Source organism: Zootoca vivipara, chromosome 9, assembly GCF_963506605.1.
Source record: "Zootoca vivipara chromosome 9, rZooViv1.1, whole genome shotgun sequence".
Lineage (NCBI taxonomy): Eukaryota > Metazoa > Chordata > Lepidosauria > Squamata > Lacertidae > Zootoca > Zootoca vivipara.
In genome coordinates this window covers 9,637,982-9,650,763 of record NC_083284.1, presented here as the reverse complement: position 1 = coordinate 9,650,763, position 12,782 = coordinate 9,637,982, and the positions used below count along the sequence as shown (strand labels likewise).

The 12,782-nt window shown below is 44.2% G+C and overlaps 1 protein-coding gene across 3 annotated transcripts in view; it reads left to right on the top strand.

The window, feature by feature from the left end:
* The window catches only part of SLC4A4 (solute carrier family 4 member 4), a 191,034-nt gene that overhangs the window by 122,645 nt on the left and 55,607 nt on the right, over positions 1 to 12,782 (top strand). For all 3 annotated transcript variants that reach the window (XM_035103066.2, XM_035103068.2, XM_060278361.1), the window contains exon 7: positions 5,256 to 5,332. In XM_035103066.2, the coding sequence (XP_034958957.1) occupies positions 5,256 to 5,332 (77 nt within the window). The remainder of the gene's footprint in view (positions 1 to 5,255; positions 5,333 to 12,782) is intronic.

Below are 12,782 nucleotides of genomic sequence, written 5' to 3'. Positions count from 1 at the left end.
GGGATTTGACGTAGCAGCAGGGTTTTGGTGAGGGAGAAGATTTAAAGAACTGCTTTAATGAGCATTTAGATTTTGGTTTAGGCATATTTTTACTCAAGTGGGACTTTCATTGGGCTAGTTCTCACCATGGTTTAGCGTTACATGCACAAGCTAGAATAAACCTAGGGTTGCCATACGTCCGGAATTTCCCGGACATATCCGGAATGCTGCTGTCTCTTACAGGGTCTGGGTGGAAATCGGTAAAATGTCTGGGAAAACCCAGACGTTTGGCAGCCTGTGTCGGCTCAAAAATTGCATTTTCCTCTGTGATTTTGAACAAAAAACTTTTCACTGTTTGAAATATGGCAACAAGCTCCTCTTGTGTGGAATGACCAGGAGGAGAATCTTCTGATGTTTAGTTTTATTTTAAAAGAATGTTGTGTATGAACCAGAGATTGAGGTTTAAAACAAACTCTAGTCCTTTTCTAAACAAACGGACCACAATACCTGTGTTTTGCTGGCTTCAACAACCCTTCAGTTTCTTATCTTGTATGTAACAACAACCCAGGAGTAGTGGAAAGTGAAACAAAATTCTGGCTGCACAGGAGGAGGAAAAGGGAGTGCACAAGCTCAGGGTGGTTCTAGCTTGTGCAGACATTGCAGCTAAACCATGGTTTAGTGTTACATGTGAACTGGCTCATTGAGTTACGTACGTGGGCATGCTCAGTAGCACTGGTAGAACAGCTGCTGGCAAGGAGAGGCTGAGATAATTCAGAAAAGGCTTGCTAAGACTGATGGGCTTTGAACCAAGAATCTGAGGGTCTGGGAACATAACTTGTGAGTTACTGTGGACTCGGGCATCATAGTCCTTTGGAACGCGACTGGCCCTATGAGTCTTCTGTATTGGCTATGGCAGTGTTTCTCAAACTTGGGTATCCAGCTGTTGTTGGACGACAACTCCCATCCCTGGCTGGCAGGCTCAATGGTAAGGGATGATGGGAGTTACAGTCCAACAACACCTGGAGACCCAAGTTTGAGAAACACTGGGCGGTAAGGCAGGTGAACAACGCAGGTCTTTGGGTTGGTATAGTTCAGGCAGAAGCCAACAACTTGAGCTATTGACCAAAGGACTTTCCTCCCAAATACTGATTCAAAGAGAAATGCCTTAAAAGTTGAGCTAGTAGCCATGCTAGAAATTCTTTTTGATCTGACTGCTACCCTTTAGGGTAAAACAATAGTTTGGAAACATAGAAGTTATCAATTATTCATCACGATTACTTATTCAAACTGAAAGTGGTTAAAAATGCATTGAGGCAGCAGTTGACAATAAGGCGTGGGGTTTTATTCCTTTAAGTGTCATTCAGGTTATTCTAAGTAGCTGAATAATGCATCAGCAGAGTTTAGAAATAATGAGAGTAGAAAGAGGAACAGAAGGGGAAGGGGGTGCGAAAAAAAAGAGACATTTCTCCAGGTGATACAAATCATTGGCACGTTATTTGAAGTGTTACAAAACGGAATACATACACCCCCCCCCCCTGTTGTGCATGTTGGTTGTAACAGCCGAAGAAGCCGCTTTCTTTCTAAATTCTTCAGATGTTTTCTGGGTACCATTGTCAGGATGCGGGTTACTATCCAGTGACAGCAAAAGATTTGGCCATCTGTTACGACCTTTGGTTGCAGAATTTGCTATGGTTATTTACAAAGCTGTGGTTAAGCCACAGAAGCACCCGACAACCTATTCTTTGCTTCATTGGACGTAGGTGTTCAGAAGGAATCCCATTCACAGAATACTAGAGTTGGAAGGGACCCCAAGGTCCATCTAGTCCAACCAACCTGCAATGCAAGAATCTCAGCTTAAAGCATCAGTGACAGATGGCCATCCAACCTCTGCTTAAAAACCTCCAGGGAAGGAGAGTCCACAACCTCCTGAGGGAGTCCGTTCCACTGTCAAACATCTCTTACTGTCAGAAAGTTATTCCTGATGTTTAGTCGGACTCACCTTTCTTGTAACTTGAATCCATTGGTGGCAAAATAGGATACAGTGGTACCTCGATTTACGAATTTAATCCATTCCGAATGGACCTTCATAAATCGGAAAATTTGTAAGTTGAAGCCAATGTGGGGGAAAATTTAAAAAAATTCGTAAGTCGAAAAAATCCTATCTAAACCGCATCCAAAATGGCGGACGGAACTCTGTTCGTAACTCGAAACATTCGTAAGTCGAGTCATTCGTAAGTCGAGGTAACACTGTATTACAGTCCATGTAATGCATTCATTATTGGGCAAACTAGGAATATTTACACTCGCAAAGCAAAACTTACATAGGCATTCACTTCCGATGTCATGGAAAAACACTATTTCTCAAACAAACTACTTTTTCAGCTTCAAGTGAGTGATCTTGCTTAATATCCTTACATCTCTAAATAGATCAACAAACAGACACTGCCATAAGTGAGCATTTAACCTGCAGTGCTCAGGTACCAACTCACATCAACCCCAGCCAGCATGCGTCTGTTTGATTGCTAGGATAAAAGCTTAGGAGTAAATACAGTACTGCCAAATAAAAAAATTCTTTCAGTAGCACCTTAAAGACCAACTAAGTTTATATTTTGGTATGAGCTTTCGTGTGCATGCACACTTCTTCAGATACACTAGAAACAGAAGTGTCAGACACTATATATATACAGAGGGTGGTGGGGGTGGGTGGGAATGGGAGATGGGCTGATGGGAGTGGTAAACCTGTAGATGGGTGTTAATGGCTGCTGATGGCAGCAATTAGTCCTGGGCTGAGGTGCTAAAGAAAGCTTGATCATGCATAATGAGATAAGAATCCGATATCTCTATTCATCCCAGGTGCTTCCATGGTTTTAAGCTTGGTAATGATTTCCAATTCAGCAACTTCCCTTTCCAGTCTGTTCCTGAAATTTCTCTGTAATAAAACAGCTGCTTTGAGATCTTGTATAGAATGTCCTGGGAGATTGAAGTGTTCTCCTACTGGTTTTTCAGTCTTATGGTTCCTGATGTCAGATTTATGTCCATTTATCCTTTGGCGTAGGGTTTGGCCTGTTTGTCCAATATAGAGAGCTGAAGGGCACCGTATCGGATTCGGATTCTTATCTCATTATGCATGATCAAGCTTTCTTTAGCACCTCAGCCCAAAGCTCATACCAAAATATAAACTTAGTTGGTCTTTAAGGTGCTACTGAAAGAATTTTTTTATTTTGCTTCGACTCAGACCAACACGGCTACCTACCTGTATACAGTACTGCCACTCAGAGGTAATATTTTTCAGCCTAAGGCTCATTCCCAGAGCCCTAGCTTCCAGATCTTCATTAGTGAAGGGGGGAAAAAACAGTTGTATGAATGAGCCACCCAGTCTCCCCACAATTTTGAACTAGTTTCCTGGATTGAATCTGAGTAAGTTGTGGCGATTATGTGTTTGCACCATGCCATTTCCTCTTTCTCCTTTTATTTTGAATATTATATATCGTTCTGCACGTTTGAGGGTTGCAAAAGGGCAAATATTACAAAACCCTGAAAATGCACTCAGTGCCACATTTTCTACAAGTACATGGCTGCCAAAAGCTGGCAATACCTAATGTTGGAACGGTCTCTAATTGACGTGCGGATGTGCGTAGCTCTCTGTGGTGTGTTAACATGAGTGTCTGAATGCTTTTCTGTCTTAACTCTCTTGCTTCTGCAGTTGCTTTAGCCTTTCTCTTCCTCCTCCGCCTTAACTATGCTGTCTTCTTCCTCCTCCTCCTCCTCCTCTTTGCTGCTGCTCTCGAATGCGTGCTCTTCCTCCTGCTTGCGACTCTAAAGCCCGCAGCCCGCTTGAGAGCTCTGTGCCATGTCTAGCAACCCGCACGTTGGATGATGAAATCCGGGTGCAGCGCAGCCCCAGCGTGGGATGGCTAAGTAAGTGGATGGTGGGAAGGGAGTTGCACTTTGCAGGGAAACGGGTGTGCATTAAGGGGATGTGGTCGTGTGCTGGGGGATCAATCTGGAGATAATGACAACATGCCAAAAAGGTGGGCTTCCAAGGAATTAAAGCTCCCAGATACATCTTTCCATGGGGAAAACTACTGACCCTGTCCTTGAACCAGAAACTCTATGAGCTAAGATGCTTCTGCTACTGCAGACTGCAAGGATAGGGGAATGCAACAACACGCCCTGTGACTGGTGGGCAGACTAAGTAGCCCAAAACCATCCTTGTACTGTAGTTTAGTCTGGTCAACAGAGCTGTACCACGTGGTTGCTACAAGCCAGTCGCTGACCTCAAGGACCCAGAACTAGACATTCAGGTAGAACTGCCCTCGGCTGTAGCCTGGCCCCAAACCATCTATTTGACGTCATATCTAGGTCGGTTTCGTGCAGGACGGCAGCAAAGTTGGGGTGTAGGAACTGATTTCCATGATGCTACTGAACTGAACTCATCAGGCACCCTTGTGTACATGACCTGATACCTTCCTGCAGTGGTGGTGGTGGTGGTGATGATGTATCACATGTGGAGAGTTACAACTCAACTTCCCTCACTAATGCAGCGATTGAGGATGTTGCCTAGTGACTTGTTAATTCTATCAAGTCGTGGCTGAATAGAGGTTTGGACCATATCTCAACCCAACATGGAAGCACTACATGCACAAGCTCTGCAATTGATTTTACCCTCTTATTTATTTTGCATGTTCTTTATATGACTCAGAGGCAAAAACAAGCTGAAGATGAAGGGAACCTCCATGGGATTATGATGTGCCCCCAGCTAGCCAAATCAGGATGTTTTTGTTTTACCCTCATGTTGATCCTAAATCTGTAGCTCAGTCAACATGCTGCTTCTTGCATCATCTTCAGTTAGTAGAGTGAGCAAATACTTCATCCCTTCTTTCTGTCAACTTTTTGTTTTAGATGCACATAAAAGTTCAAAGTTCTCTACAAAGTTTTCAAGGCCTCTGAAAACATAATCTTTCTCATGTTAGTAAAATTTCCTGGCTGGCCAGTTGTGATCTTAATGGAATCCAGCCAAAATTAAACGCCCATTGAGTCAAGTGGGGAGAATCAAGAATTTCTCTAAATGAGATTGTTGAGGATAAAAGGGACTGCCATATATTCTGCCATTGCTTGGTGTTGGTACTTGCTTTAGCAGATAGTGGCTGTCTTATATTGAGCTTTCAACCACCCTTCATGTAATTGGCAAACTGCCTTGCTCGGGTATCGCTATGGCCCGAGTCTCTGTGTGTCCCCAAACAGTGTTTTAACGGACCTTGTTCTTGTTCTTTCAGGCAGCCCAGCCATGACGCACAGAAACCTGACTTCCTCTAGTTTGAACGACATCTCTGACAAACCTGACAAAGAGCAGGTAAGTCTGGAATTCCTGACCATCATTTCCTTGCAAAAAATGTACCAGGAAAGAATGTGATGCTCAGGAGGAGATGAGCACTTTAGGATGAAGGGAAGACGTGAGCAGCTGCAATTTTTAAAGCACTGGCTGTTTTAAGAGGCTATTGTCTTATTGCCAGTGTTGAGTTGAAGGCTCCTGACTTGGTGGTTTATCACTTTGCCCAAGAGATCCTGCAGAATTCTTCCAGCTTTTCAATAGGCCAAAGCAAGCATGCTTGCCCTTTTCCTAGTTACAGGTAGGTAGCCGTGTTGGTCTGAGTTGAAACAAAAATAAATAAATCCTTCAGTAGCACCTTAAAGACCAACTAAGTTTTTATTTTGGTATGAGCTTTCGTGTGCATGCACACTTCATCAGATACACTGAAACAGATTTTCTGCCCTTTTCCTGTTGGAGAAGAAAGCTCTTAATTTTAGAGGTTTTCCCTCTATCTTTCACATAAGGAGGTCAAACGCAAGTGGTGTTGCAGGTCTAAATTCACTCCCTGCCCTCTTCCCTCATACTCTTGCTTGCATTCAAACTTCTTAATTATCAATCACTTTTAAAAAATTCATCCTTAACTAAGACAAGGAGCATTAACAAAGCTTAAGTGAAGATAAACAAGGTTTACCAAATGATGGAAAAGTTTGATTGGCCTGCTTTGTTTATGTGTGCATAATCAGTTGTGGGTTTTTGTTGTATGTTACACCAGCATTTGACAACTTGGAGCCCTCTACCCCAGAGCTCTGAGGAATCCTATCCCAAGTTCAACACCAATTCCTCCCATCCCAACACACACACACACACACACACACACACGGTCCTGGTGAGCTGAAGCACTGCAAAATGGTTTTGTTAATCTCATAAAGTTGACAATGAAATCATTTTGATGGGGTGGGTGGGTGAGGGTGTTGATTTGATTGTGCTGATCCTTCAAATTCTGTCTCACACGAGACAGATTCAGGTGATATGTGTGTGCTTTTATATATATATCGAGGGGGGGGGGAGGGAGAGAAGTCAATCTAAGTGCAGCAAGGGAATAATACATTATTTAGTGGCATCTTGAGGTAGATGAAAAGACCTTTGTCTTTCCCATGACAGCTGACTGGCTTGCATTCATTAGTTTGCTGTGCTTCGTACAAGTTTGACAACCCTCAAGGCTTTGTTTTGAAATGCCATTCTGTTCAGAAAATAAATACCGAAAAATCAGAGAGCTGGATCACTCTCTTGTTTTGTTTTGCTTTTTTGTCCACCGGAGGCTAGAGGCTGGGGAAGTATATGCTGATATACTGAAGTTTCCTTATTGCTTTTATTTTCCTTATTATTATGCTTATGCCCATGACAACCTTATTTGCATCAGGATGGGAAACCCATTCTTCCTCAAACAGAGAAAGTGACAAAACTGAGCAAAGACACTCACCTGGCAGCAGAGTTCATGACCCTAATAGGGTCATGTTTCATTGTAGGAAGTTATGGCTATTTATGACAGTCAGCCAAACAGGACGGACACGTGAGACCACCATTCACTTCACGTTAAATCATTTAAATCCCATCGACTGCAGAGGGAGGGGATTAGGTCTACGCAGCACTCGTCTATATAGTGGCAGTTAAATATACTCTGCGCTTACTTCCCAGCTCATCTAGAAACCCTGTTTTGCTCAATAACCATGGGATGAAACCATCGCTGCTCTTCCAACTGCACAGCAGACTTCTGCTTCTCTCCTCTGCAGCCCCCTGCCCTGCCATACCCTCAAATTTTTCTCTGTAGGTTTGTGGGACCACCCAGAAAGGACTCAGGGTGCATGATGGGGAAAGACCTGTTACATGAGCAGAACTATACTTGTATGACATGAGGTAAAGCTAAAGGCACCCCTGACCATTAGGGCCAGTCATGACCGACTCTGGGGTTGCGGCGCTCATCTCGCGTTATTGGCCTGAGGGAGCCAGCGTACAGCTTCCAGGTCATGTGGCCAGCATGACAAAGCCGCTTCTGGCGAGCCAGAGCAGTACATGGAAACGCCGTTTACCTGCTCGATGTAGCGGTACCTATTTATCTACTTGCACTTTGACGTGCTTACGAACTGCTAGGTTGGCAGGAGCTGGGACCGAGCAACGGGAGCTCACCCTGTCGCAGGGATTCGAACCGCCGTCCTTCTGATCAGCAATCCCTAGGCTCTGTGGTTTAACCCACAGCGCCACCCACCATGAGGTATCGCCCCATAAATTTGGTCATCTAGTAAGTGGTTCTGCTTGGTGCCCTCGCACGTGTACACAGAGAGTAAAAATAAATAATTTCAAATTGCCTACTTTGTCTCTAAGCAGATAATTCCGTGTTCCAAAAGGTTTGTGTATACCGTGTCAGTTGAACTTAGGTTCTATAAAAGTTCTGTTTCACCGCAGGCCGACTTGATTTCTGGTAGCCAGTTAGCATGCAACTTTATTCAGGAAGTGTATCAGTTAAACAATTGGATAAATGAGGCACAAACCCCCAAGATCTATTTTAAAAATGCTGTCATTTGGGTAGGCTGTGTAGCTTACAGGAGGAAACTCAGGTCAGATACAAGTGGAAAGTATGCAGAACAGGCGAAGTAGTTGCTTTTTATACACCAGGCTTGAATTGTGTATGTTCCTGTTGAGAGATGCATTTAAGTTATTGCATTTGATGAGTTGGAAGAGCTACGGGATATGGTTTTTGGGGAGACAGAAGCAGGGTTGCCTGCTCCTGGCTAAAGGGTGTGCGACAGTGACTCCCCACAGGGCTGGAGAGCACCAGGACGTCTTTCGTGCCTTTTGTATCAGTTTGCTCTTGGCTAACCAACCAACGGTGAGCCCGAGGATCTTGGTTTGCTGTTTCTGTTTGCTGGCAGGGAGGAGCGAACTGGGTGCTCTCACTGTAAACCCTTTAATCATGGCTTACTGTGATGTATGAACACAGGTTTTGTATGAGTGGGTGGATAAATGAACTAAAGGTTCCACCATTGGCTTTGTTAATGGCAGTATCCGCAGGAACTTCGACAGAAGCCAGGTTAGGGAATACTTTTTCATTTCCCTGTCTATCCTGTGCATTCCAAATCCCACACAGATCCCTCGCAGCCAATGGATTGCATCCAACAGACTTTCTTACCCTCTGCAGCCCCTTAATTCATCCACAAAATCTGCTCCGAAGGGTCCCCCAATCTTGTGGAGCAGGTTTTGAAATGCATTTTTTTGGGGGGGGGGGGTCTGTAGTGAGGAGAGGAAAGGGCAGTCCAGTTGCCTAAGTGGGTGTCTGTTGGTGCTACAGCAGTGTTGGATACAATCCAGTGAGGGCAATAGCCACGGAATACAGTGTGTTTGTGTGTGTGTTTGTGTGTATACATGCATGTGGGTCCACACCCTGGAGAAGACTTGTGTGGTCGGACCCCTGCTTTTTAAAAATGTGCCCCATCTGGTTTTGTTTGAAAACAGAAGCAGACTCTAGTATCTCCCAACATAAAGGACCCCGATTTTATTTCTTAACTCCCTCCTGATTGGGGATTATGTGAAGGCTCCGCAGGAAACTGAGTTCCAAGTGCTTTCACCCTCCCTTAATGGTGTCGCTGTTCCCAGAACCCTGCAGAAATCTTTCAGTTCTCTGTGCTTTGTTTAAATGTCCTTGGCAAGCCCTTATGGGCGATGAATCTCAAGGACCTTTCTCCCCCCCCCTCCTCCCCACACCAGTTAGCATTTTAAATGCATGCAAGTTAAATAAACTTTGGGTAAAGCAGCATTGGGGGCTGTGCTTGCTACTCAACATCACGCAGTTCCATATAGAAACTGCAGGAAAATATGCACGGGTGTTTACAAATGCTCTCAGAGCACGTTAAAGGGGTTCCCCTGCCTTTGGGGAAAAGTGCATGCTTAAGATGCATAATGTGTTTTGATGAGTGTAGCCAGCTGGACCATTGATTTGATGATCTACACAAAAAACCCTTGTCCCCAGTGTTTGCAGCACTTCCCTGACTCCTGTGTTTCCATATCAACAGTAAAGTCTCTCTCTCTCTCTCTCTCCATTCCCCTGCTGCTGGCCAAAACTAATTCTAAAGTTTAAAAGAAGTTGGCCTGGATGGAGGGGTGTGTGTGCCCCATGCTTGGTTCTGCTAGAGATGTGTCCAGGACTTCCTGCCTCTTCGGAGCTCAATTCATTGATGGATTGTGTAAAGGGCCTGTTGCAGTCTCTCTTTTCTTTCTTCTGTCTGTGCTGGTGATTGTTTAACCTTTCCCATTGCTGGGACTATCCTAATTACCGTATAATGATTGCCGCGGTGACCTAGATTCACCCTAGACCAGCCTTTTCCCACCTCGGCGGAGGGCACCAAGTTGAGGAAGGCAGATCCAGGAGAGGACTCTGGTGCAGGAGGGAGAGAGCACACCTTTTTGCTTTGACACCTGTTTGAAGGGAAGCCAGTGTATGCAAGAAAAATTTCAGAAGATTTGCTCTGCTCCTAAAGTGGTCAGGATGTTTCATGGTGTCTTTTACATCTCTGAACTAAGAGTGTCAGGTGTAAAAGGGACAGTAGAGAAAGCAGAGGGAAATGAAGAGGGAACAGAATACAAGGGGCAGCTGTGAAATTTCCATAGAGCTGCCTATGAATTATAGCTTGGACATTGCAAATTTTTCACATTCCTCAGTGCCTGCATCAAATTCCTAGGAATCCAGGTGGTTAGATATCTGGGATTTCCACCCCACCCCAAGCTCTTCTGGATACATTGGATATTTCAGAGGAGAGCTGAGTAATGCCTTAACAAGGGTGAGTTCATGATAGTTCTTAGGAGAGATACGGGTCCCTGCAACCCTTGCCTTCATTTCTCTTCTGTTCAGATCCAGGCATGGTTGTATACTATATGGTAGGCTGCTGTGTTTTTTGCATGTGTTGCTCATAGCGTGACTTGGAAGCTCTGCATGCCTCTTTCCTCAGCAGCCCCATGACTCCAGGAGCTCTTCCTGAGCCACCTAACCCGCCTCGAGGCTCCCCCTGTCCTCATACTTGACATAAAAGATAATAAAGAGCAGGCAGCGACTTGATCTTGTTGTTGGGGTTTTTTAAAAAACCAACTTATTTGAATTTTTACAGTCTGCTGCGTCTAGAAGACTGTAGTTTAAAAGTAGAAAGCAAGTTTAAAGGCTTATTAAAATAGCACTGACATAGCAACAGATCCCCTCCCCTCCCAAAGCAGGCACAGCAACTCCTTAACACCCAAATGAAATTAAAGTGAGGGCCAGAGATCTACAGAAAAGGTCCTGTTTTCTGGTCTGAGAAGCCAAGTACCTGGAGTGATGCACAACAGACTCACTTTGTGGCCATTTCAGATGGGGCGTCTCCAGGTGCTTCCACGCTGAAGGCACCTGCCAGTCACCAAAAGCAGCAGCTCCTCTAGGCATGGGGGAATTTGCCGCAGAGTGAGGTTACAACACTCTGTTTGTATTGCTAGACGTTACTGGGTTGGAGAGGAGCAGGGATATAGAAAGCTGCCTGTTGCCAAGTCACACTATTAGCCATCTAGCCCAGTGTTGTCTACACGGACTTGCAGAAACTCTCCAGTGCGCCGGGCAGAGAAAAGTCTCAAATCACATCTGTCATGGACGCTTTAGCTAAGTTTCCTGCCTTGCAGGGGGTTGGGCTAGATGACCCTAGGGCAGGCATAGGCAACCTTGGCTCTCCAGGTTTTTGGAACTACAACTCCCATGACCCCTAGCTAACAGGGCCAGTGGTCAGGGATCATGGGAGTTGTAGTTCCAAAACATCTGGAGAGCCAAGGTTGCCTATGCCTGCCCTAGGGGTACCTTCCAACTCTACAATTCTGTGGTTCTACACCCCTTCTAACCGAACATGTTAACTTATAATGTCAGGGGCCAGGAGAATCTATGCATACCATGTGCTTTATTGCTAAGCGATGATCCCTCCCAAACAGGAAGCTTGGGGAAGGCTCCACTGGAGAATGCATTAATTGTTCCTGTTGGTTCATGCTAAGTGAGTGGTCTACCACAGGAGTTAATTCCCCTCCACGGAGAGTCACAAGGCTTTGTGTTCAGCAGCTAGCACCCATCTTCCCCCCAAATCTGCAGACGCACCATTGGGACCAGTATTTTCATGTGTGTGTGTAATGTATTGGATTATCTGTGGAAGAGCAACTCTGGATTAGAAGGGGCAAGGAGAAATGGGGTTGGAGTTTTGATGCCAGAGGTGCTGTGTGGATGCTGCAAAGGACTTGGATGTGCGAGGAGCACCCATCACAGAGTAAACATCCACCCTTAGCCTTCAGTTCAAGCCCTGTATAGGCTCAGTTTAGGCTTTTGAGTGCAGTTTAAGGGGAAAGCTCTTCGTATGTTCTTATCAGACAAACAGCCGTTTCCTTTGCCCAGGGCGCTCTGAGAATTGTAGCTCTGAGAGGGCGGGTTTAGCAGTCTCCAACAGAGAATCCTCACAACATAAAATCCCAGGATTTTTTGGGGGGTGGAAGCTACAACAGTTAATCTGGAATCATATTGTTGAATTGTAGTAATATACAGTTTTTAGCTGGGATAGATTGGGGGGGGGGAATACTTTTGTCTATAAAGGTATTCCCACCAGATGTCAAAGAGAAAAACAACTACCAGACTTTTAGAGGACATCTGAAGGCAGCCCTGTTTAGGGAAGCTTTTAATGTTTAATAAATTATTGTATTTTAATATTTCTGCTAGAAGCCGCCCAGAGTGGCTGGGGAATGAATGAATGAATAAATAAATAAATAAATAAATAAATAAATAATTCAAGCAAGGGAAATCCCAGTGCTTTTGATATTCCTTAATTGCCCTGGTCTGCTTGCCATCCTAGTTCCTTCACTACAGGTAAAACTCGGGAAATTAGAATATCGTCGAAAAGTAATGCAACTTAAAAGGTGAAACCAATATATGAGATAGATGCATGACATGCAAAGCAAGATATGTCAAGCCTTAATTTGTTGTAATTGTAATTATTTGTCGTTAGGCTGGTCAATTATAAATGGAATGTAATTAATGAAATGTAATAGTGATGTTTGTATATTTTTGAATTATTGTAACTATTTGTTTTATTACTGTGGAATTTCCAAAAGAAAGCATTTGTAAAAATTAAAAGAAAAGAAAAAGTCTCATTACTGAAATAAATGCACTTTTTGACGATATTCTAATTTTCTGAGTTTCACCTGTATGTCAGAGTTCTCTGCTTTGCTTGTATGTATAAATTGCAACACACTTGTCCCAATTCAACCCCCCCTTTCATTATCTGTATTATGCTATTACTGCAAACATGCACCCAGAGGTGCGTGCCATATTTGGACACTGGGTGAATTTCATACAATCCCAATTGAATGCATATTGAGTCAACATTTCTTGGGTGTGTGTGTCGTAAGCTTTTGACTTTTACAGATCTCTTCTTCAGAGCAGCCTTTTCAC